Raw genomic sequence first — 24,591 nt, 5'->3', positions numbered from 1 at the left:
TAGAAAATATCCAAAAGCGAGAGCACCAGAAAAAAAGCGGGTTACTTTGAACGTTGTGCTAAAAGGAGTTGGGTTCTGAGCGGATGCATTGTAGTAGTACCGAGTGAGGTTGAACGGCTCTCCTCTATTGGGGTTCTCTGTCGTGGATTAATCTAAATAGTGCGGGACCTCTGGAATATACGCCCAATTTTATACCGACACCAATAGGTGAGCGAGCTAGTTAACCTAGCACTCCTTTACATTTTTTCTCTGGTATATTTAGCAGTAAATTACCTAAGAATAAGTGCTAAATGGAGCTTATTCACTGGGCGGCACAGGTTCGAGCCCAGAAACATGTTTTTAATTGCTATACTGCACTGTATAAATATACTTTACACACACTCACAGTATGATATAAATGATTACTGTGATGTGCAATAAAACTTGGTTTTATTCTGGAGTTTTTACCTTTGAGACAGACGATAGCGGCTAATGGCGGTGTATGCAGAGGAAAAAGGAAGGGAAGGAGAGAGAATTGGACAGTACCGTATTTAATGTTTTTTACAAATTTTTATATTATTTACTTTTTATACTTCTCTGATTGGTAATTTTTTATTGTTTGAGGATTGCACATATTGTCGAGGTACTCACCTCGTAATGGCATGCCAACTCACATGGACACCACACTCATTTCTCAATAATTTCATGCTTCACCTCTATCATTATCATGCCTTTTTTCATCTCACTGCCAACATTACCAATCCCTTTCTTAGGACCCATCACTTATTATAAAGAATGTTCACAAATATATAATTAAAATCACGTAAATAATACAAACACAACACAGGAGATGTGTACTAAAGTTAAAGATCACGTGAAATGGACAAGTGATGTGAGCTTAGAGCACTCCCAAGCGCTTGGCCACCTAGCGTTAGCATCTATAATGCTGCTCGTATCTTAATGCAAAAATTTTCTCGTTGAGTTGCTCATATGTTGGAGTGCTTGTATGTCAAGTATTAATTTTGGTTTTTAGTGCTGGTTCTCCCAAATTCATTGAATACTGGTGTATATGTTCCTTCACTAGCTGGAAAATATTGCTTTGCTTCCGTCATGTGGGCCTTTTTAAGTAAACTTGCCTTCTTTGAACATCATTAAGGAGGACTTATATATAAAAGGACATTTTATAATATCGTGAATATTTTAAAATTTATAGCACTTGAATTTATATATCTTACAATGAAGTATACATTTTTAAATATTTAACTTAGCCGGTGAACATATAATAGCTGCAACTCTGCGGCTCGACAGAAAATACACTCTAAAAACTCGCGAGCGATCGCTATGAAGGTTGCGGGTGTGCCCACCAGTGCCACTATCGGCCACTAGTGGCGCTGGTGGGCACACCCGCAACCTTCATAGCGATCGCTCGCGAGTTTTTTGAGTGTGTTTTCTGTCGAGCCGCAGAGTTGCAGCTATTATATATTCACCGGGTAAGTATATTCAAAAATTTATTTTATAATTAAAATATCATTTTTTGTAATGTTACAGTCACTGCATTCCATTACAATTTTGGTTGGTGTCAGTGTCTCTCAGATACTGATAGTGTAATACGGGAAGGCCCCTGGTCATGGGGGGAGAGGTGAGGGTTCTCAGGATCCCAAGAGGAAACGTTTTGCAAGAATAATGATGATGAAAGAGTATGGTGAGCAGTACAATAAATGTTTGCTTGCTGAAGGAGGAGAGAGAAAAAGAATTTTGTCCAAGGGAGTGACATGTGAAGTTTATAAATAGAAAAGGGTTAGAAAGGTGTTTATTTAGATTTACATTATGACAGTTTCTGTCTGGAGGATAGAAGAAGGAGAAACTGTATAAGGGAAGTGGCATTTTAAGAGAGGAATGAAAAAGCTTCATTATCAAGTGAAAAGCAGAGCATTTGTGTGTCGGGGAGGGGTAGGGAAATTGTGGTGTGCTATAGGGGAGGAAGAAATGAGATATGAAAATTATCACTTTTATTATTCAAGAGTCTTCAAGCACATACAGAGTTAGATAAATTTTCTTCTCCCATTCTGGAAGTTAGAGCTTGTTATACTAGGGATTTTGCCACGTCTCTGAATTACCTCCGTGTTTGTTTGTTTGTGAACAGCTTCCTGGCCACAATTTTAATTGTAGAGTAATGAAACTTGTAGGGATTAACAGTTATTTAAAAAGCTGGAAATGATTAAATTTTTTTAAGGTCAAGGTCACGGTCAAGCAAAATGTCCAATTTACGTAATCAGCCATAAGTTAGGATATCTTAGATACAGAGACTTCAAACTTGGTTCATATTTGAGTGTATGAAAATCCACACCAATTAATATATGTTAAGGTCAAGGCCGAGCAAAAGGTCGAGAAATGAGCTTCCGCGGCAGAGGTCTGTGCTCTTCTGATGGCCCCTCTAGTTTCATTGTGAATTTATCCTTTGAAAAGGGTCCTGACTCCACCTCAGTGACGTAAAAAATCAGCATTTGCTAAGTTTTCTCACATTGGTTTGAAGCTCTAGGTGTGGTGTGCTAAGGCACTTTGAATTTCTGGGGCGGCCTGTGACGGCCGGTGAGAAAGGTCCTTCCTTATACCTTTCCTAATATAAATCTTCCAAATATACTAGAGAAAGATAAAAGCATGGAATGCAGAGGTTACAACCCTCGCGCGAACACCTTGTAGGTGTCGTGTATTAAACAAAGGCGTGTGAAAACCACTATTCACAGGTTGTCTTCCATTTAGATAATCCCTTCATCAATGGGGAGGGCCGTGACAGGCCCTAGAGAACATGGTTGAACTCCCCAACGACACCTATCACGCGCGCCCTCTAGGACATCCTTCTGTAATTGGACTTGCATCAAGCCAAGTTTTTTTTTGTGCACAGTGTTTTTTCAAAGAGTTTCTCGTTATTTCAACATGACTGACGTTGTTACTTCACCCTTACCAATGTTAAGTACCATAGTTTGTTTTGGCAGCTTTTGGCAGTACCGGGCATTTTTTCTGTTTCCAATATGGTGGTTTTTAGTTTTGGAAGCGATTGTCCTGCCGAGGTATCGGCAGCCATTTTGGGTATGTTCGCTTCGGTAATTTTCTAGTTATTTTTGCCCATCTGGTACTCTGTCAGCTAGGTTATATAACTTACGTTTTATGGCCTTTTGTGTTATCATTAATTATTATTAGTTTTTACTATGGTATTTATTTGCTTGCAAGTCCAATTTGGACCTACGAAGAATAGCGATTTAAAGATAGCGTTTTAAAGCATAGTAGCGATTTAAAGCTTAGCAATTTAGTCTGTTAATTTGTACCCTGGAGGGTTCGTTTTAGACTATATCCTTGTTTATTTGTTACGTTGTCGTTATTCTTCGTTATTACTATTACTAAGAAAAAGCAATCAATTTTATTAATTTTCTTATTTTATTGTGTGATGTTAATTTTTAATATGTAACCTTGAGAGCGAAAGCATAGAGTGCTCGTTTCCTGTTCTACAGGTATGAGTTATCCTTTCTCTCGTTTTCTTTGAGTAAGAGAGGTGAATTTCCCGTTCTCCGTTTTTATACGATCACGGGTTATTCAGGCCTTCTCTCAGTATCAGAGTTGATGATAGTACGTTTAATATTATAAACGATTTATTGATGTGGTTACTGTTAATATAGCTAACACTATTATTAGGTACGTTAGTGTATGAGTCATTAATTTGGGTCGTTTTATACCGACACCTGAATTTCTTGGTAGGAATATTGTAGCTTATGTTATTCCATCTCGTGATAAATATTTAAGATGAAAACCAAAGCGTAAATTATTCCTTAAATTATTTTGTCTTTTCCTAACGAGTTATTTGGCCAAGTAAAGGGAAGGTGTACTTTTAAGTCATTCCATGGTAAATGCAAATGTGGAATGTTATTGGAATTATGAGGTGATATACAGTATATTAAATTTGCTTAGTGAAGATATTTAGATTAAAGATTAGTTTGATTATTATCCATCTCACTCCTTTGTAGTAGAGTAGTCACATATGGGACTCACAAGTAAGCTTTATCGAAATAACGGAATTTTAATGATAACTATTATTTTGATACTTAACCTGGTTGTCACACAGCCAACTCCTTCCTTCCCGTTTTCAGTGATACTGTATATCGGAATTGAGTACAATGTAGATTTTAACAACTTTGATAGACTGAATACGAAGGCTTGCCTGGGTCCTGGGGATCACCGAGTGATGCTTCTCCTCTGCAGTATGATTCCCAATATCGTGTCACATGGGAGAGGTATAAGGGTTGAGAGAAAGTTCTTTTTAGGTTGAGAATCTTTTGATTTATGGGTGTTAGCTAATTAACTCCTAGGTAAGTACTGTATTTGAGTAATAAATTGTATTATCAAGATTTTGATTTTTTTCAGAATTCTTTTGTGGCATGTTGGGGTATGTGGAGTTTTTACGAAGAGATTGGCTAGTTGGTATCTTCAAATGGCAGAGGGACAGTGGATGCTTTCCGCCTGCTAAACAATCAACTGGTCGTAAACTGCTCGTAGAAGAAAAATTGCCAGGTATGTTATTTATCTATCTTGTGATGAAATTGAAATTGTTTAAGTGAAAATGCAAATAATCTTTCATTGGATGTGATATAGTTAGCATATTCTCTCTCTCTCTCTCTCTCTCTCTCTCTCTCTCTCTCTCTCTCTCTCTCTCTCTCTCTCTCTCTCTCTCTCTCTCTCTTGATATTCATATATATCTTTTAGATTACTCAGATGAAATTCATTAACGTAGATTAAAAACAATCCATACTAAGTGGAATACTGAAAAAGGATAAAAGTGGAAATATTACTTTCAGTAGTAAACCTTGCAAGGTGCTAAATGAAATATAAAATTAATGTAGATAAATAAGAAAATGAATTATAAGTAATGTGAAACAGAAAAAGAAAGATATAAAAAATTTATAAATCAGTTGAAGTTTTAATAAATTTCATTGTTCACATATTTTTGTCACCTTATGTTTTAGGGTAGACTTTTAGTAAGTCCCTTTTAAACTTCTCTATTCTGAATGTATTGCATGAAAACCTATTTAATCTTATTTCCATAAATTAAGTTAATTTCTTACTCTTCTTGCTACTCCCACATATACTGCTTTTCTGACTAATTATTTATACTGTCACCTAATTCTATCATAAGCAAAGTTATAACATTGTTTTATTTTTTATAGAATAAAAAATAGGTTTATGAAGACTTTTTTTTTTTATCTATTAAACCCTTTACTTAGATTTTTCAGTCCCTCTGGAATAATGAAGAAATGACAATTAACAGGTAATATTGTTCATGTATTGGTAGAACCAAAGGGTTTCAGCAGTAAGAACTGTCAGGTTGAATGAATCTGGGGTAACAACAATTGCTTTCTTGGTGTCTTTTTTGTCCCCAAGTGCTCCTGCTGTTGTTGCCTTTTATCATTATTTCCCTTTACATGTAAATCATTATATCCATGATTTTTTAATTAGATCATAGCTACAGTTATTAGTATTGAGGGTTAGATGATTTCACCCACCTTTTTTTTAGGACCAGAGCTACACAAGGGGCTCTTTGAACATGAAAGACAATTGGGACAGTATTTGCTATCGAGCCATATAATCTGCATATCCAGTACCACTACCATATCTTGGTCAGCCATGACTGGAACGTGTGAGCTGCTTTGGCAACCAGATTTTATATAGCTTTTCCCATCTGTGCAGATAACTGGACTATAACCAGAATCATTATTGTTACCAGAGCAATTGTTAGGACCTCTTCTGTTTTCCTCACCAATGCTGCCTCAAATACCAAATTAGAACCAAAGTAATCTGTGTTATGAACTAGCCACTCAGTTTCTCAATCTTGAGGTCACAGTTGTTAATAGTTTCTCCAGTAATCTGTTTTTCATCAGTCCTTCTGAAAGATCCACAGCAAGGAGGAATATTTTATCTGCAGTAACTTCTTAGAATTAAATAGAGTTGTGACTTTGGCACATCAAACAACTATGCTACAGACAGTGGTAGATCTGCTTTGATTTTCTAATTCACTCTCTTACTTCTCCAGAGTTTCTGATGTTCTGTGATCCGAGGATTATGTTTCTTCTTTTTACCTAAGATAGGGTAGTGAGACATCTTTCAAGATTACCAGATTTACATTCAAACAAATGCCCTCTTAGGCCACCAAGAATTTACTCTGGAAGTAGCTACACAGTCCTTTCTCTCACCTCTATGAGATTCACAGCTTTTTAAATATATGTAATGGAACACTACATAAGAATTTCTAACCATCAAAGGTTTACAGGAAATATTCAGGATTTTATATCAAAGCCCCAATGTAGGAAAATATAATAAGGAAACTAAATTTTTCCCAATGACTTACATTACACACTCGGTTTTAAACTTTTGCATACTTGCAGTGATACTAAGTGTTCCACAGGGAAATGAAGCCACTCCGGATAAAGTAGATTATAATGTCATTGCATTTCTTGGCTTGTCTTGTTGCTTTATGCCAGGCAGAGGAGGTAACATCCTTTTGTAGGCCTCATCCCCTTGATCTGTTATTTCTAGATGAGGAATGCTGGTTGTGTACACAGTACTTCACAAAAGAAACTATGAGGTAGTCCAGATAGGATTAACAAGACAAATGATAGTCTCAGTTTAAAAATCAAGTTCTTTCTGTAGAGTTTCATTCATTTTCAAATGTGGTTCAGGCTTAGTGAAACTGCAGTTTCCTTGAGTGGAGTTTGTTAGCTCACCTTTTGTTCCTTTTTCCTTTCTAGCAATATGCATATAGCATCATGTGATCAATCCTTCTGGATCAGATACCAGCTCCTATGCAATTAATGTTAAGGATATGCTGTCGTGTTTAAATATCCTCCTATTTTTTTCCATTTTCCCTTCTGATTTTGATGATTTTTCTCAGAAGAAATCAAGGAAGACTGATCGTAAGAATTCCTGAGGAACTTAGAGTTATCTCTTCTCTCTTTTAAGGAAAGGAAACTGTTTCCACAGGTACCCAATCCCATGTGAATCAGTGCTTAGGGCTGTGGTTCCAGTACAGCTGCCCTGGCAGTTGTACCAGTCCAAGGGATTGGCCCTGAAGCTGTTCTGGTCCAAGGAATCAATGCCACAGCTGATCGGTTCAATAGGAGGCCAGTCACCCATGCTGCAGCTTATCTGACCTATGTCATAGCTGATCAACTAACCAGTGGCTGATTTGGACACAACCGATTAAGGGAGGCTGATGGTTCTTGTGGCTGTAATTGATCACATAGGGTCTTGGATAATCTGTTACATACAGGGCCAATTATGGCATGAGGCAATAGATAGAGTAGCTAGAACACCTTCCCTCACCATTTACCTTGATGATTAAATACTGAATTTGTCTCCCTTCCTTCAAAACGTACTTTTGTGTCTCTGACAGAGGAGATACTACCACTGTGGACTGTACTGAGCTAATCAGTGACTGGTTCTCGATCTGTGCATCTTAAGACCTAGGCGTATGACCCCACCCACTCAACAGAGGATGGATACACTATACTGTTCTTCCACTTTTTCCATGGATTGTTACCCAGATATGGAACAAAACTATTCACAGCCAGATTCATCATCTGCCTCCTGATTGTGTGTTCCCAAATCCATTAAGATGAGATCATTAGATTTCAAGGATTTGTACTTTAGGGAGAAGAAACAAAGCCAGAATGGGTTAACGAGTGCATAGTCTCTATCCTCGAAGTACCATCAATCAACTGATGGTTGGTCACGATATCATCTTTTGGACAGAAACAATAGTTGTTCTAAATATTAGGTAGGTGCTGGACTCCCTGTCTAACTCTCGGGAGGGTGACGTTAAATTAGCAGTAGAAGAGGATGCTGAATGTCAGTATTCGTTCATCCACTGTTGGGGATCCTTCAAAGGTTCTGATCTCTCAGCGGGAAACCACAGCCAATCCTTCTGGGGCAACCATGCCATATAGCTAAGGTTTATGGATGCGCCAGCCTTCAATTCCCAGCAATGACCACCAGCAGCAGTCTCCAGAAAAGGTTGGACTGTGTTCCAGCAGTGCTTGCCCCTCCAAGGCTCAGTCCAGGAGAGGTGATAGGAGGAAGAAGAAATGGGCCAGCAATACAGTTATGTTCGTTGCTTTTAGTAGGGGATTGCCTTGCCTTGCACATTCCCTTCCTCTTCTATCCAAACCCATACCATCTCGGCATTCCTGGTTCCATCTCGGGGCATGTGGAAGAGATGTAACAGCCATGGATTTTAGCGTTGGTAGTCTTTTATGGCCTCCTACAGTCCTCTCCCGTAAGCTCGTCACAAGTCACCACAGGGGTTTTGCAAGTGTCCACACTTCTCTCGGCCAAACGGGTACTCGTCTGACCGCGTTGAGTTGGGACTTCTGATCCATACTCAGTCTCCAGAGAGAAAAACTTCCTGCTTTTGTACAGGCCTTCAGTCATACCAAAAGCACTTCTTTCATTCCTCAGGTGTTTACACAAGTGTCCACCCGAATGTTAAGCTTTGGCCTCTAGGAACCTCTTTGTAGTCATTCTAGGAAGATATCCAGACTACTTTCTGTTATTACAATCTGAGGATTGTGATTGAGATGAGTCTGATCACTTATACAAACAAAGGGCAAGTACCTGGGAAGGCTGTTCAACAGGGAATTTTTCCTTGCACTCGATGGAACAAACTCAGAGTGGTAGCATACCTGTTCAAGATGAATAAGAACCACTGAATCACTCATTGTAGCAAGAAAGAACTGTTGACAAGGGAGAAAAGGAAGTTTGCTCTTGCTTATTCCTCCTTTACCAAATCCTTTTTCCCTTTCCTATTTTCTTCATCAGACACTTCTCAGATGGAAGAAGAAGCAGTAAGCCTTTCATATAAAGTTCCTTAGGTCCTCCTATCTGTGCTCTTCTCCTTCTGGAGGGAGTGACAGACTTCACCCATTGACTGGTGTCTTAAGTGTTCAGTCAAGTGGATTTGTAGGCTGGGTAAGGATGAGCCGTGCTCCTAGCTTTATCATTCTTGTGTAACGATTACCCAGTACTAGTCGTTTTGGAAAACTTGTTCAGGACCATCTTGATACTATCCCTCTATGTAAGTTCACACAAAGATACCTGGTGATCGTGCTACTGAAGGAGAACTCGATACCTTGCATGTGAGTATATCTGCCTTTTCTTTAGCCCCGCAGGAACGAAAAGAAACTGAACAGACATTTTTTTTTGGCTTGGTAAGGCTGCTTGCTTGTAGATGCAACTTTGGTTAGTGCATACCTACTGTATCTGCCTTTTCTTTAGCCCCACCAGGAACAAAAAGGAACTGAACAGAAATTTTCTTTTGGCTTGGTAAGGCTGCTTGCTTGTAGATGCAACTTTGGTTAGTGCATACCTACTGTATACCATTTTCTGGTTTAATTATCGGCGTACTTGGAACTGAAGGTTGGGTCTAAATGTGTTGGACCACACTCACGTCTGTACTCTACGTATATTACCCACAGACTATTTGAGCCCTTTCCTTGGGTCTTAAGATGGCTGCTCAGTAGCTGTGTAACGCTTCCATCCTGCCCACAGGATTTACTATGCATCCCGTCTACGATAATGCATTTGGCATAAGTCTCGATGAAAAGTAGAATGACTTTCCCTCTCAACAAGTTGCTGATCTGATGTCTGATGCTGGCGAGTTACATGAGGAAGCATCATTCTTGCAGACTAAGTGTACAAAAAAGCAACTCTTCCACCCTCCTGACAAGAGGGAGGATGTGTTGGTGCCTTACCAGATATTTCTCGATGTGTCTGGTTTGAAACTGTCGATGCCATCATCCTGTTAGGATAATAGGTTTCTTGTGAAATAGTTCTGGCTGAGGTCGTAATAGTTTCTGCCTCTTTATAATAAGCTGTTTGAAAATTGTTGAACTTCCTCACTTATGTATGGGACTAGGAAAAGTGTCATGACCTAGGAAAAAAAGATCCTCTGCTATGGTTCGAGGGGACTTCCACCCAGAAATAAGGGGTCCCTCTATTTTAAATGACAAAATATTTGTATATGTTTAGGAAATTAGGGATAAATGAATATCAAAAGTAATTTGTATTTTTCCCAGCTATACAAACCCAGGTCCTTTAAATAAATTTCTCACCTCGACCATCCCTCTCAGTCTTAAGTCTAAAGTCAAAAGTGGCTATTCTGTGATCGGCAGGTGGGATGGGCTTCCTCCTTGCACCACCTGTTATAAACCAGCTACCTTTTTAACTATTCAATAGCCTTTCAGTGCTGTTGAAGACATCCCTATTTTAATGGACTTAGGTTTGCATAGCTAAGAAGAAGACAAGTTATTCATGAAGTTGTTATTGTGCCCACACAGTACAGGTACCCTAGCTAAATACAAATTCTACTTTTATGAGGAACTAAAGCATATAGCAACAGTTTAATTAGATGAATAATCTAAATGATAAGTAATGTTTTGTATGAAAAAATTTATGTCAATTGTATTGTGGCATTTATTGTTTCCTCCTTTTCTTAGATGGATGCCTCTCTCATCTGACAACAGTTGCAGTTTCAGCTTTAGCAGTACACTTGCATTACTTGCTTAATCCTAGTAGAATAAATATGGTGAAGAAGAAAATCCCACCTCCAATTGTTGGTCCGGCTCGTATTTTGCAGCCACCTGCTCCTGAAGTCAATTTATTATATTCTCCCGCAGGAGAATTATTCAATCATCCTTTATATAGAGAAGATTTTCAAAGTGATCCTTTCATGTAAGTTTGAAATTATTCAATAGTATATTAACATTTAAATGAATATGTGTTTTTAATTTTCAAAACCTTTTTTTTAAGTAAAATTGTATATAGCATGTATTCTTAATTTTAAGTTGTTTAAATATTTAGATACTTATCAGAGCACAAGGAGGTTTTGAAAACTACCTAGAATATTAACCAAAGTGTCATATAGGTCAATCGAGAATCTGGTAAAAATTCGGAACATGGAAAGTTAGTGGCCTTAGAATTTTAGCTTGTATGCCATCCAGTACAGTAACTGCCACAATAAGTTTGGAAGAATCTAGCAGTAATTGACAATTTGGTTTTGAGTGTCTGATACTGTCTAAGACCTGATTTTTCTGACTTAACAAATTTATTGAACCTCATGGTACTCAAATGTCCATAAACCTCAATTCACCCTAAAATTCCATCTCCTGAATGTAGATCTGGGGTTGCTGAATTCTAGGTGTGATTCTCAACAGCAAATTGACTTTTGAGACACACATTAGGTCTGTCTCTTCCAATGTACAAAAAATTGGCTTATTGAGAAAGTCTTTTCAGAAGAAGTTTTTTCATTCTTTGATTTTAAGATTTTCAATATTAAACTTACCCGATAATCATGTAGCTGTCAACTCCGTTGCCCGACAGAATTCTATGGAGGGATACGCACGCTATCACAATACTAGAAGGGGGTGTATTTACCAGCGCCACCTGTGGCCAGGTACTCAAGTACTTCTTGTTGACACCTCCTCAATTATTCCTCTGTCGTGCTTCCGGCAAGACGTTCTGGGATACGCTTATGTTCTTGGAGTATTTTCACGACTTTGGTGAAGTATTTCTCTTTGATTTCGGCTGTCGCTTTACTGGAAACTTCTATATTAGCTTAGTTAGCTTTTGGAATTAATTGATTAATTATGGTGACGAGAGAGTATGAACTCTCGTTCACCTTTCAATGGCCGACCCTTCCCTTAGACGGAAGTGTTGGTGTCTAAGAGAGTATAGACTCTCTTTCTTAATTTTGCTTAACAAAAGTTATAGTTTTATTTTATATCTCTCTGCCTCTTATAGGCCTCTTCGATTAACTTCCTTTTATTATAAACTCATTAAAATTAATTTTTATATTGGTTTATATTCGACCTTCCTAATAGTAGGCGGTCTTTTACCGAAGTTAATAAACTTTGAGCCCGTCATTTCGGTTTTACCTGTTAACATATTATGCTATTTCCGCCACAGAGTTTGAAAGAATTTCTTTGATAGTCTCGTACTGTTTTCAAAGTTGAACTAACGTTTTGTTTTGTCTCTGCAGTTGTTGACGTTCAGAACGTTCAACTTGCACTCTATCGTTACGATAGAGAAAGAATGTTCACGGTTTCACGTTGCAGTAAGAGTAACCGTGTCTAGCGTTTTGTTCATTCTTTCTTAACTTAATGGTTTTGATCCTAATAAAGGAACTTTTCAGTTTTTTCCTTTAACAATAATATGTTTTAACGATATATATGATTGGGCTCTTCTCTCAGGTTCTAAGTCAAGAGAGAGAGAGAGAGGAGAGATAGAGACGGAGGGAGAAAGAGGATAAACGTTTCATTCAAGCCTGCCAGGCGTACGAGTAACGTCGTTATCGTTTTTGCTCTTCTCCCTAGTCTCTTTAGGGGAAGAAACTAAACGTTTCTAGAGTGATCTAGTGTTTAGTCTCTTTCCAGCCACTGAATTATCTTTCATTAGATTTTTCTGTTACATTGTAATTCTGTTTTCGCAATTACTAACTTTGAGAAAGGATAGAATTGCGTATTTCAGGTACAAACCACTTAAAGTTTCGAGTTCAGTGAAATAAGTGCAAACAGAAATCAAAGTGATAAGTGATTAGTGCGTGAGGGTACTTTTGTGCGCGCCAGTCGTCCTCCCAGTCCGGGACCTCTTGCAAGCTCCCAAGCCCAGGGGAGAAGCAATGTCGAAGGGCATAAGGGTTCAGCAGGCCTTGATCGGCGCACAGAAGTATCCTCGGTGGTTGTGGGCGTGTCTTACCGAGACCGTCACTCCCACCCGCAGACGATTGAGCCCTTATTTTGCTCGTCTGCAGAAGAATAGGGGAGAAAATAAAGGCAGAGTAACGCTGGTCTCAGGTCTCAAGACCTCTTAAACGTTAAGTCCAGACCTATGCCAGACGTACGAAGTTAAAGTTCACAACCCGAATGCAGTCATTGGGTTAGCTCTGACTCTCCTCAGTCATCAGTTGATTACACTCCGCCTAAGAGGAGTAAGGTTCGGCCGCAACAGATCTCTGCTGTTAAGGCTTTACCTCAGCAGACCTTAGTGTCTGCCGACCCCAAGTTGACTCTACTGCAGTCCATACAGTCACAACTTTCGGTCTTGATGCGTGAGTGTCGGGCTGAGAGTGTTGCGCCTCCGCCTCCGCCTACACTCCCCCCCGCCTATGATCGCTCCGCCTGATCGCAGTACCACCTGCCAGGCGTACGATGTTGTGAACTCTACTACAGTCCATGCAAGCACAGCTTTCGGACTTGATGCGTGAGTGTCGGGCTGAGAGTGTTGCTCCTCCGCCTCCGCCTACACTCCCTCCACCTACACTCGCTCCGCCTGATCGCAGTACCATCTGCCAGGCGTACGATGTTGTGGACTCTACTACAGTCCATGCAAGCACAGCTTTCGGACTTGATGCGTGAGTGTCGGGCTGAGAGTGTTACTCCTCCGCCTCCGCCTACACTCCCTCCACCTACACTCGCTCCGCCTGATCGCAGTACCACCTGCCAGGCGTACGATGTTGTGGACTCTACTACAGTCCATGCAAGCACAGCTTTCGGACTTAATGCGTGAGTGTCGGGCTGAGAGTGTTACTCCTCCGCCTCCGCCTACACTCCCTCCGCCTACGCTCGCTCCGCCTGATCGCAGTACCACCTGCCAGGCGTACGATGTTGAGCCACGTGCTGAGTTTGCTGTTCCCTGTGGTGTTCAGCCTCCGCCTTCCTTAAGGCAACCTTTACAATGGGATCAGGAGGATTATACCTCTCTTCCTCCGCCTCCACTTGCTGCTCCACCAGTGATGCAACACTCGGTTGAGGTACAACAACCTCTCCCGTCCATGAGTCAGTCTCCTCAGCTCTCGCTGCAGCGAGCTCAACCCTCCACAAGGCAAGCACCACAACACCTTAGCCTTGCGCCTCAGGAGCCTCAGCTTGCGAGACATTTACCTTGTTCTGCGCAGCCTCTTCCTCATCGCACTCCGCTCACACCACAGGAACTGGAACTTGCTACTCCGCTTCCGCCAACCGCTCAGCAAGCGCAACCCTTGGGTTCAACCACTCATGCTAGGAGTCAGCCTCCTCCACCCATGCGCCTTCCTTCTGCTTGTCTTTTATTCAGCCTTTGCAGACTGAGCCTCAGGTGTTCCCTCAACGGAGTCTTGAAGAGGAAACCACAACTATTGTTGTTCCAGCTCGTTCTGACTCTGCTGTTCAGCATACCTTATCTCCATTTTCATACCATGGTTTAAACCCCATGCAAGCATGCATAAAGCACTCTAGCACTGGTCATGGAATTTCTGAGAAATGTTAAACGCCATGCACACGCTCTGCTTTCCTTACAGCAGGCTCTGCTTACAGCAGGCTCTGCTTACTACGTGCTCAGCATACAGCATGCTCTGCATTCAGCATGCTCTGCATACAACATGCTCTGCATACAGCATGCTCTGCATACAGCATACTCTGCATACATCATGCTCTGCATACCTTACCGCATGCTTCTCAACACATCTTGGGTTGTTGCCAACTCACTAGACTGTCAAGCAGTTTCATAACGTTGCCTTCTAGTCTGCTGCTTTTGCACCAGTGAACCCTCACTCAGAGAACTTAGCTTTTCTAGGATAAGGTCCCTGTAGATGAGAAAGTTCTTTTCTCCCTCCTTCTGATATTCCCTTGAGGACTCTGTCATTTGGAGGGAGCCTTTAGCTGCATAACCTCTTATGGACTTTTATTTAAGCATAACATGCTTACAGGGAAGGTAATGGTTCCACTTCAGTCGCTAATCCCGTCTGTTACCACACCTGCTCCCATAGACCTTGAGCTGTGTTGCATGACATGCAGTCCAAGCTTAGTCCTTGTTAGAGGATTTTTTGTTTACGGAGTCAATGTGTCACGGGGAAGACGTTCAACAACCAACAGAAGTGACTTGTTGTGACGCAGTGCGGCAACCTCAGCAACCCGTTAAGGAGTTGTCTGTACGACCCAGACAGTCTAGACAGATTCGGGTTGTCACTGTACTTCCTCGCTTGCCCATGATTGACAGTTCACAGACTGTGCAGCAGTATCATGATCTTGTGTCCGGCTCCGTCAGACGACTGGCTTTTAAGAGCTCCCACAAGTCGTCGCTGTCTGGAGATTTTCAAATGGACTATGGATCTGACCAAGGAACTGGGCCTCCTGGTCAATTTTGAGGAGTCTCAGCTCGTTCCATCCCAGACCATTGTCTCCTTGGGTATGGATCTTCAGAGTCGAGCTTTTCGGACTTGTCCGTCGGCCCCAAGGATCTTCCAAGCCCTAGAATGCATCCAGAGCATGCTGAGAAGGAACCGATGCTTAGTCAGGCAGTGGATGAGTCTAACAGGGACACTTTCATCGCTGGCCCTGTTCATCGAGTTAGGGAGACTCCACCTCCGCCCCCTTCAGTATCATCTAGCTGCTCACTGGATAAAGGACATGACGCTAGAGACGGTCTCAGTTCCTGTTTCCGAAGAGATGAGGTCTACTCTAACGTGGTGGAAGAACAGCATTCTTCTCAAGGAAGGTCTACCATTGGCTGTTCAGACCCCCGACCACCGTCTCTTCTCGGACGCATCGGACACGGGCTGGGGTGCGACACTGGACGGACAGGAATGCTCGGGAACATGGAATCAGGAGCAAAGGACACTTCACATCTATTGCAAGGAGTTGTTGGCAGTTCATCTGGCCTTGATAAACTTCAAGTCCCTCCAGCTAAACAAGGTGGTGGAGGTGAACTCCGACAACACCACAGCCTTGGCTTACATCTCCAAGCAGGGAGGGACTCATTCGAGGAAGTTGTTCGAGATCGCAAGGGACCTCCTCATTTGGTCAAAAGATCGAAAGCTCACGCTGGTAACGAGGCTCATTCAGGGCGATATGAATGTCATGGCAGATCGCCTCAGCCGGAAGGGTCAGGTCTTCCCCACAGAGTGGACCCTTCACAAGAATGTTTGCAGCAGACTTTGGGCCCTGTGGGGTCAGCCAACCATAGATCTATTCGCTACCTCGATGACCAAGAGGCTCCTCTTGTATTGTTCTCCGATTCCAGACCCAGCAGCAGTTCGCGTGGATGCCTTTCTGCTGGATTGGTCCCATCTCGACCTGTATGCATTCCCGCCGTTCAAGATTGTCAACAGGGTACTTCAGAAGTTCGCCTCTCACAAAGGGACACGGCTGACGTTGGTTGCTCCCCTCTGGCCCGCGAGAGAATGGTTCACCGAGGTACTGCAATGGCTGGTCGACATTCCCAGGACTCTTCCTCTAAGAGTGGACCTTCTGCGTCAACCTCACGTAAAGAAGGTACACCCAAACCTCCACGCTCTTCGTCTGACTGCCTTCAGACTATCGAAAGACTCTCAAGAGCTAGAGGCTTTTCGAAGGAGGCAGCCAGAGCGATTGCCAGAGCAAGGACGACATCCACTCTCAGAGTCTATCAGTCTAAATGGGAAGTCTTCCGAAGCTGGTGCAAGGCCAATGCAGTTTCCTCAACCAGTACCACTGTAACCCAGATTGCTGACTTCCTGTTACATCTAAGGAACGTAAGATCCCTATCAGCTCCTACGATCAAGGGTTACAGAAGTATGTTGGCAGCGGTTTTCCGCCACAGAGGCTTGGATCTTTCCTCCAACAAAGATCTACAGGACCTCCTTAGGTCTTTTGAGACCTCAAAGGAACGTCGGTTGTCCACTCCAGGCTGGAATCTAGACGTGGTCCTAAGGTTCCTAATGTCATCAGGATTTGAACCGCTCCAATCAGCCTCTTTTAAGGACCTCACATTAAAAACTCTTTTCCTCGTGTGCTTAGCAACAGGTAAAAGAGTAAGTGAGATCCACGCCTTCAGCAGGAACATAGGTTTCACATCTGAAACGGCTACATGTTCCTTGCAGCTCGGTTTTTTGGCTAAAAACGAGCTTCCTTCCCGTCCTTGGCCTAAGTCGTTCGAGATCCCAAGCCTGTCCAACATGGTGGGGAACGAACTGGAGAGAGTACTTTGCCCAGTTAGAGCTCTTAAGTACTATCTAAGAAGGTCAAAACCATTACGAGGACAATCAGAAGCCTTATGGTGTGCTATCAAGAAGCCTTCTCTACCAATGTCTAAGAATGCAGTTTCTTACTACATCAGGCTTCTGATTAGAGAAGCAAATTCTCATCTGAAGGAAGAAGACCTTGCTTTGCTGAAGGTAAGGACACATGAAGTGAGAGCTGTGGCTACTTCAGTGGCCTTCAAACAGAACCGTTCTCTGCAGAGTGTTATGGATGCAACCTATTGGAGAAGCAAGTCAGTGTTCGCATCATTCTATCTCAAAGATGTCCAGTCTCTTTACGAGTACTGCTACACCCTGGGACCATTCGTAGCAACGAATGCAGTAGTAGGCGAGGGCTCAGCCACTACATTCCCATAATCCCATAACTTTTTAACCTTTCTCTTGAATACTTTTTATGGGTTGTACGGTCGGCTAAGAAGCCTTCCACATCCTTGTTGATTTGGCGGGTGGTCAATTCTTTCTTGAGAAGCGCCGAGGTTAAAGGTTGTGATGAGGTCCTTTAGTATGGGTTGCAGCCCTGTATACTTTAGCACCTTTGAGTTGATTCAGCCTCCCAAGAGGAACGCTGCGCTCAGTAAGGAAGACGATCTTATTAAAGGCAGAGTAACGGTTCAAGTCGACTTCCTTACCAGGTACTTATTATTTCATTGTTATTGTGGATAACTGATTATATGAAATACGGGATACTTAGCTATCCTTTAGTCTTGTACACTGGTTTTTCACCCACCCCCCTGGGTGTGAATCAGCTACATGATTATCGGGTAAGTTTAATATTGAAAAATGTTATTTTTATTAATAAAATAAATTTTTGAATATACTTACCCGATAATCATGATTTAATCGACCCTCCCTTCCTCCCCATAGAGAACCAGTGGACCGAGGAATAATTGAGGAGGTGTCAACAAGAAGTACTTGAGTACCTGGCCACAGGTGGCGCTGGTAAATACACCCCCTTCTAGTATTGTGATAGCTGGCGTATCCCTCCATAGAATTCTGTCGGGCAACGGAGTTGACAGCTACATGATTATCGGGTAAGTATATTCAAAAATTTATTTTATTAATAAAAATAACATTTTTCGGTGATCAATCTATTCTGAAGAAGTTTTTTAATTCTTTAATTCTACCTTGTTTCGAGTATTGTTCTCCCATCTGGTCTTCTCATTTTAATTTGTTGGACAAGAACTTACAGTCTATTAAATTTCTTATTCCAGATCTAGATGTTAATCTGGCAGCATCATTCAACTAGTTTGTTATGCATGACATAAGATTTTTCATTATTCTGATTATCCTTTACATTCAGATCTACCTGGACAGTTCCATCCTGTTCATAATACTAGGCATGCAGATAATTCTAATAGTCAGGCCTTCTCTATCATGAGGCTCAATACTGCACAGTATTCTAGAAGTTTTATTCCAGCTGTGACCAAGTTGAGGAATAGTCTTCTTAACCGGGTAGCTTGTTCATTATTTCTCATATTGTTTGTTTATTTCCTTATTTCCTTTCGTTTCTGGGCTATTTTTCCCCGTTGGACCCCTTGGTCATATAGGATCTTGCTTTTCCAACTAGGGTTGTACGATAATAAAAATGATGATAAAATAATCTATCATTCCGTGATACCAGGCATATGTAGTAGGATACCTGGTTCCATGATAAGAAACAAGCTCATTCTTTAATGTATCAGGGTAGTGCATTCTATTGATATTGACTCAAGCGCTAGTTTTTTTTTACAGCCAGTAGGGCTATCCAGTTCTATTCTTTTTATTCTTTCTCACTTTAAATGAGTGAGTTCAACAATTCCTCATATAATAGAATATATTAAGTTTTTAGCTTACTTTTCACATTCAATGTAGCATTTTTATATTTAGATCTTGTCTCAATTTAAGATATTCTTTCATCTGAATCTTTTAAATTACAATCTGACATGGGCATAACTCGTGTATATTACAGCTAGAATAATATTTAGGAAATTTAATTTGAGAAGACACACCTAGTATCCTAGCTAACACTGAAAACGAAAAAAAGATTACAGAAGACAGATGTCTTTGTAGTACCAGCAACTAAAGAAAACTGAGATTATTATTATTATTATTAACTGCTAAGCTACAACCCTAGCTGGAAAAGCACAATGCTATAAGCCCAGGGGCTCCAACAAGGAAAATAGCTCAGTGAGGAAAGGAAAACAAGGAAAATTAAATTTTTAAGAAGAGTAACAACATCAAAATAAATATCTCCTATATAAACTATAAACACTTTAACAAAACAAGAGGAAGAGAAATAAGATAGAATAGTGTGCCCGAGTGTACCCTCAAGCAAGAGAACTCTTACCCAAGGCAGTGGAAGACCATGGTACAGAGGTTATGGCACTACTCAAGACTAGAGAACAATGGTTTGATTTTGGAGTGTCCTTTTCCTAGAAGAGCTGCTTACCATAGCTAAAGAGTCCCTTCTACCCATACCAAGAGGAAAGTTGCCACTGAAAAATTACAGAGCAGTAACCCCTTGGGTGAAGAATTGTTTGGTAATCTTAAGTGTTGTCAGGTGTATGAGGACAGCAGAGAATATGTAAAGAATATGCCAGACTATTCGGTGTGTGTAGGCAAATTGGAAAATGAACCGTAACCAGAGAGAAGGATCCAAAGTAGTACTGTCTGGCCAGTCAATGGACCCCATAACTCTCTAGATTGGAGAATAAGACTCTTTTTGGCCAGCCTGCCAAATGTTTACCAGCTGATGTGGCAGAATAGTACCAAGGCATTTGGCCCCAGAGGGGAAGGATGGCGAAGAAAGATTTTTTTTATTTACTAATTTTTATTCTATGATCAAGATGTTTGCACTTTTAAATCAAGAGCTTTTAATGCAGTTGTGCATGAAAATTAGCTATAGTAATGTATTTTATAGTAAAAAGATCAATTTTTCGTGATGTATTGTTCTTGTCTACTGTCATTAGTGCTAGGTAGTTACAGGGAGTAGACTCATTTGTAGATTTTCATTTTGCTTCATCTTACTCTAGTTACATTTTTTTTAATTTGTTCCTATATTCTTATTACTACCAAGTGCAGAATAGAATTGAATATCTACCTCCATATGTTGTGTGTGTATATATATATATATATATATATATATATATATATATATATATATATATATATATATATATATATATATATATATATATGTGTGTGTGTATATACAGTATACACACACACACACACACACACACACACACACACACATATATATATATATATATATATATATATATATATATATATATATATATATATATATATATATATATATATATATATATATATATATATATATATACACACACATACATACATATCATCCTTTCTATGGTGCAATGTGTGTCTTTCCTTACTGAACTGATAATCCAATGCAAACCACAGCAATGACCTCTGATTTGTATTTACAGGGCTGTGGTTCCTGATAAGTCTCTGGAAGACAAAGCAGATATTGTGATGAGACTGCTCGATGAAAGAACCTCTACTTCCAAAACGACGAGGAAAAATTCAAGTAACGTAGATGTTTTTGGCCCCGCTAGAATGAATGATATGCCTCCTACGCAGTCCAGGTCTTTTGCTCAATATTTAGTATCAACGAAAATGGCACGGACATCGACAGAGTATTCGATGACTACTTTTTATTTTATTGTTGCTAGCATAATTTTAGTAATGTTGGGGATTATTAGGTATAATCACAATAAGAGAAGAAACCCTTTAGCATTTAGAGGAAAACTCAGATTTTTATAATACCTTTTAATAGCTAGAATGGAGGAGAAAGTATGGTGAATAATGTGATATTTTAGCATGGATTTATGCTTCCTTTTGAGTCTGGTATCCTATAAAATCCTATTGATTAAATTATTTCATAAATTGTACTCAAGGACTGCCTTGATTACAATAGATGTATACAAGTATGCATTTGATATTTTTTTATGCTATGTAGCAGTACTGTAGTTTTAGTAGAAAGTAGTAGTAGTAGTAGTAGTAGTAGTAGTAGTAATAGTAGTAGTCATATGAATTATCTGGAAAATATGTTTTATTAGAACTGTCGCTTTTAGGTAGTTTTTTCATGGATGGATTTCTGTCAGTGCATCCCTTGATCTGATTTATTTGTGAATTTTTATGATACAAACTAAACATGTTCCTTTTTCAGTAAATTAGCTGTAAGTCTCACCATCATCAATATTGATTTTGTTTATCATTACTCTCTTTGAAATTTCAGTTCTCCTCTGTTCACAGATACTCCTAAAACTAGTTTGTTGAACATGTTTAGATCTTCACATATTAAAAGTTCCGTAGACCACCATATTCTTCCTTTTGAATATGGATGTTAAAATTATTTTTTTAAATCTTGAATGTTTTCAGACAGGTGCATTGTGAGTGAATAACTCTCGTGTAAAGACAATTTTTAATCAGTCTTAACCAAAACAGATATGATAAAAGTGTTGATGTGTGTGCATGTAAATGTCATTCTATTATTTAAAGTAATTCATTTAATTTCATTAAATTTTCCCAAAGTTCATTGCTGTTCCTCTTTTGGAAAGGAAAGGCTTGACCTCTAAATTTGAACTAAAAAGTCTAAGCTCTCCCTATCGGTATGATATGTGGCATTCAAGGTAAACATTTGAATGCCTTTCTGCAAATCTGGTCTTCTCCCATGTTTGTCTACAGGTACAATAATTACTCCAAACATCTCTCCCATTGTATATCATTTTCTCAGAGATTAATTAGTTTGTTTAGAGTTTTTGTTTTTATTTTATCATTATGAATGTGATGCAAGTTTATTTTAGTCATGTTGATTGAAATAGAGTTTTCTGGCATCCTGACATTGTTAATCGTGTTGAACTTGGGAACTAAGACAAAGAATCAAAGTATAGCAAAATGGTTAGAAGTCATTTTCATACGTAGAAGATTCTAGTATTTCAACAGGAGTAGCTGTTATTGCAAGTGAAGGACTATTATTATTATTATTATTATTATTATTATTATTATTATTATTATTATTATTATTATTATTATCCAAGCTACAACCCTAGTTGGAAAAGCAAGATGCTATAAGCCCAGGGGCTCCAACAGGGAAAAATAGCCCAGTGAGAAAAGGAAATAAGGAAATAAATAAATGAAGAGAACAAATTAACAAGAAATCATTCTAAAATAAGTAACAACGTCAAAACAGACATATCATATATAAACTATTAACAACATCAAAAACAAATATGTCATAAATAAACTATAAAAAGACTCATGTCCGCCTGGTCAACAAAAAAGCATTTGCTCCAACTTTGAACTTTTGAAGTTCTACTGATTCAACCACCCGATTAGGAAGATCATTCCACAACTTGGTCACAGCTGGAATAAAACTTCTAGAGTACTGCATAGTATTGAGCCTCGTGATGGAGAAGGCCTGGCTATTAGAATTAACTGCCTGCCTAGTATTACGAACAGGATAGAATTGTCCAGGGAGATCTGACTGTAAAGGATGGTCAGAGTTATGAAAAATCTTATGCAACATGCATAATGAACTAATTGAACGTCAGTGCCAGAGATTAATATCTAGATCAGGAATAAGAAATTTAATAGACCGTAAGTTTCTGTCCAACAAATTAAGATGAGAATCAGCAGCTGAACACCAGGCTGAAGTAATCTTACATTTCCTTTTTGACAATTTTAAAGGAGAGATGGGGATAGAGGAGCTTCCAGTGTTAAGAACTTTATGAGGTCTAGTAGTAAGAGATTGGGAATAGTTCTGACAGCAATACCACTCAGGTCAGTATTTGATTTATTCTACCACCCTTCAGGCATCAAGCATTTTGGTGTCTTAGTGTCTTTTCCACCTACATGAATAGGAAAGCCTACTGATGTCTTATTTTACCCGAGTCTACTGATACAGTCTTTGGACTGGTCAGCTTCTTTAATACAATCACCTTATAGCCACCAAAGTTGAGGCTCAGGCTGTGCTTGTAACTGAACAGGGCCTATACTTTCCCATACAGGAAATACAATCAATGACCCTGATTACTCTGGTGTTAACCACAAGTTCGTAGGCAATCGATATACAGGTCTAAGCTCTCTCCATGAATGGGGATTCTCAATCAGGAAGACAAGGGGACGACAAAATGACTGTTACTAAAGTAGACAGGTTGGTGTACCAACTGATATTACTGTAAGAGGAGTTGAGTTCCAAACAGCATGAGCCTCAATCAGCGGACACTAATATTGGCATGGGGAAGCACCCTCTTGTATTGTCAGCTGCCTGGAGAATTGTTAAACTAGTATACAGTGCCCCGGGACTTGGTTAGCCTGTTTATTTCACTGGAAAAAAGCAGATGTTATACCTAAGATAGAAGATTATTGATGTGTTGACCACATGAATTTTATCTGTTACAGACACTGAAGGGGAGAATTATAACCCTCCTTTTATGGTTCTGTTAAACAGATTATGAAGAAACTTCTTTACCACCTGAGGATAGTGCAGAAGTCTGCTGTTTAAGCAGTAATGGACAGGATAGCAATCCCAGAAAATCCCATAAACCTATTCTTTCTCACATTATGAGGGAGGAAGTGGAAGATATGTTAGAAAGAGCCAGTCGTAGATCAGCAATATTGCATTCATCTTTTATACTTAAGACTCCATATCAATCAAGTCAAGAAAGACAGTGATATACCAGACCAAGAAACTGCCTCTGTATGGTGTTAATCTAGAACACATTTTTAAACATCCTGTGGGTGACCTTTCAAAACAGATTTATTCCAAAGAGTAGAGTTTCTTTGTCAGTAAAAGAATTCAGGACAATGTTTGATACCCGACAAGTGCCTTATAATTTCAGTCTTTTGCAGACCCAGTTCTATAGTTGGTGTTCCAAACATTAGAATAATGGGCTGAACAAAATGAAGACAAGGAAAAAATTAATTCAGCAATCCCTCGCCATATCACGGTTCACCTCTTCCTCCCTCAGTTCATCGCATATTTATAAATATGTGTAAATATAAATCGTGGACATTTCCTTATATTGCTGGTTTCTGAGGGCAGATAAGAATTATATTTTTCATAGTATAATAATTTGTTGTTGAAAATAGTAATTTTTGGTAAAAAAAAAAATTGATAAAGTAAATGACAGTGTTACGGCACATACTTGTGTAACACTTGCGATCTTACATATTGTGCAGCCCCAAATTTTTACCTATAAGAAATCGTTTTATCATGAATCTTGTGTATCATGTAAGTTCCTTTTTAAGACCAGTTGATAAACTTACCTCTTCTCTCCACTTCTTTGTCCCGAATTCTACTTCAATAAGTTAAAAAAGCAAAAGAGATTGATAAAAGTATCGTCAGTAATGCTTGCAGTTATAAACAACCAAACGAAAACAGATGTTTTGTTATGAACAACCAATTCGGATAACATCAGCTGTTTTGCTAGCATTTTATTTTTATTAAGATAGTAAATAATTCCCTTAGTTGACAAATGACATTAGGTAGCATATGACTAACATGATAT

General features: G+C 39.6%; 1 protein-coding gene across 2 annotated transcripts in view; it reads left to right on the top strand.

The window, feature by feature from the left end:
- LOC137630373 (UPF0764 protein C16orf89 homolog) overlaps nucleotides 1–22,047 on the top strand; it is a 163,335-nt gene extending 141,288 nt beyond the window's left edge. For both annotated transcript variants that reach the window (XM_068361806.1, XM_068361805.1), the window contains exons 6-8: nucleotides 4,393–4,539; nucleotides 10,515–10,749; nucleotides 20,506–22,047. In XM_068361806.1, the coding sequence (XP_068217907.1) occupies nucleotides 4,393–4,539; nucleotides 10,515–10,749; nucleotides 20,506–20,842 (719 nt within the window). In that variant the 3' untranslated portion in view covers nucleotides 20,843–22,047. The remainder of the gene's footprint in view (nucleotides 1–4,392; nucleotides 4,540–10,514; nucleotides 10,750–20,505) is intronic.
- Nucleotides 22,048–24,591: the final 2,544 nt, after the last annotated feature.

The sequence above is a fragment of the Palaemon carinicauda genome, chromosome 38 (genome assembly GCF_036898095.1).
Source record: "Palaemon carinicauda isolate YSFRI2023 chromosome 38, ASM3689809v2, whole genome shotgun sequence".
Lineage (NCBI taxonomy): Eukaryota > Metazoa > Arthropoda > Malacostraca > Decapoda > Palaemonidae > Palaemon > Palaemon carinicauda.
Note: the sequence above shows the minus strand (reverse complement) of the source record. Positions and strands in the feature narration are given on the sequence as shown.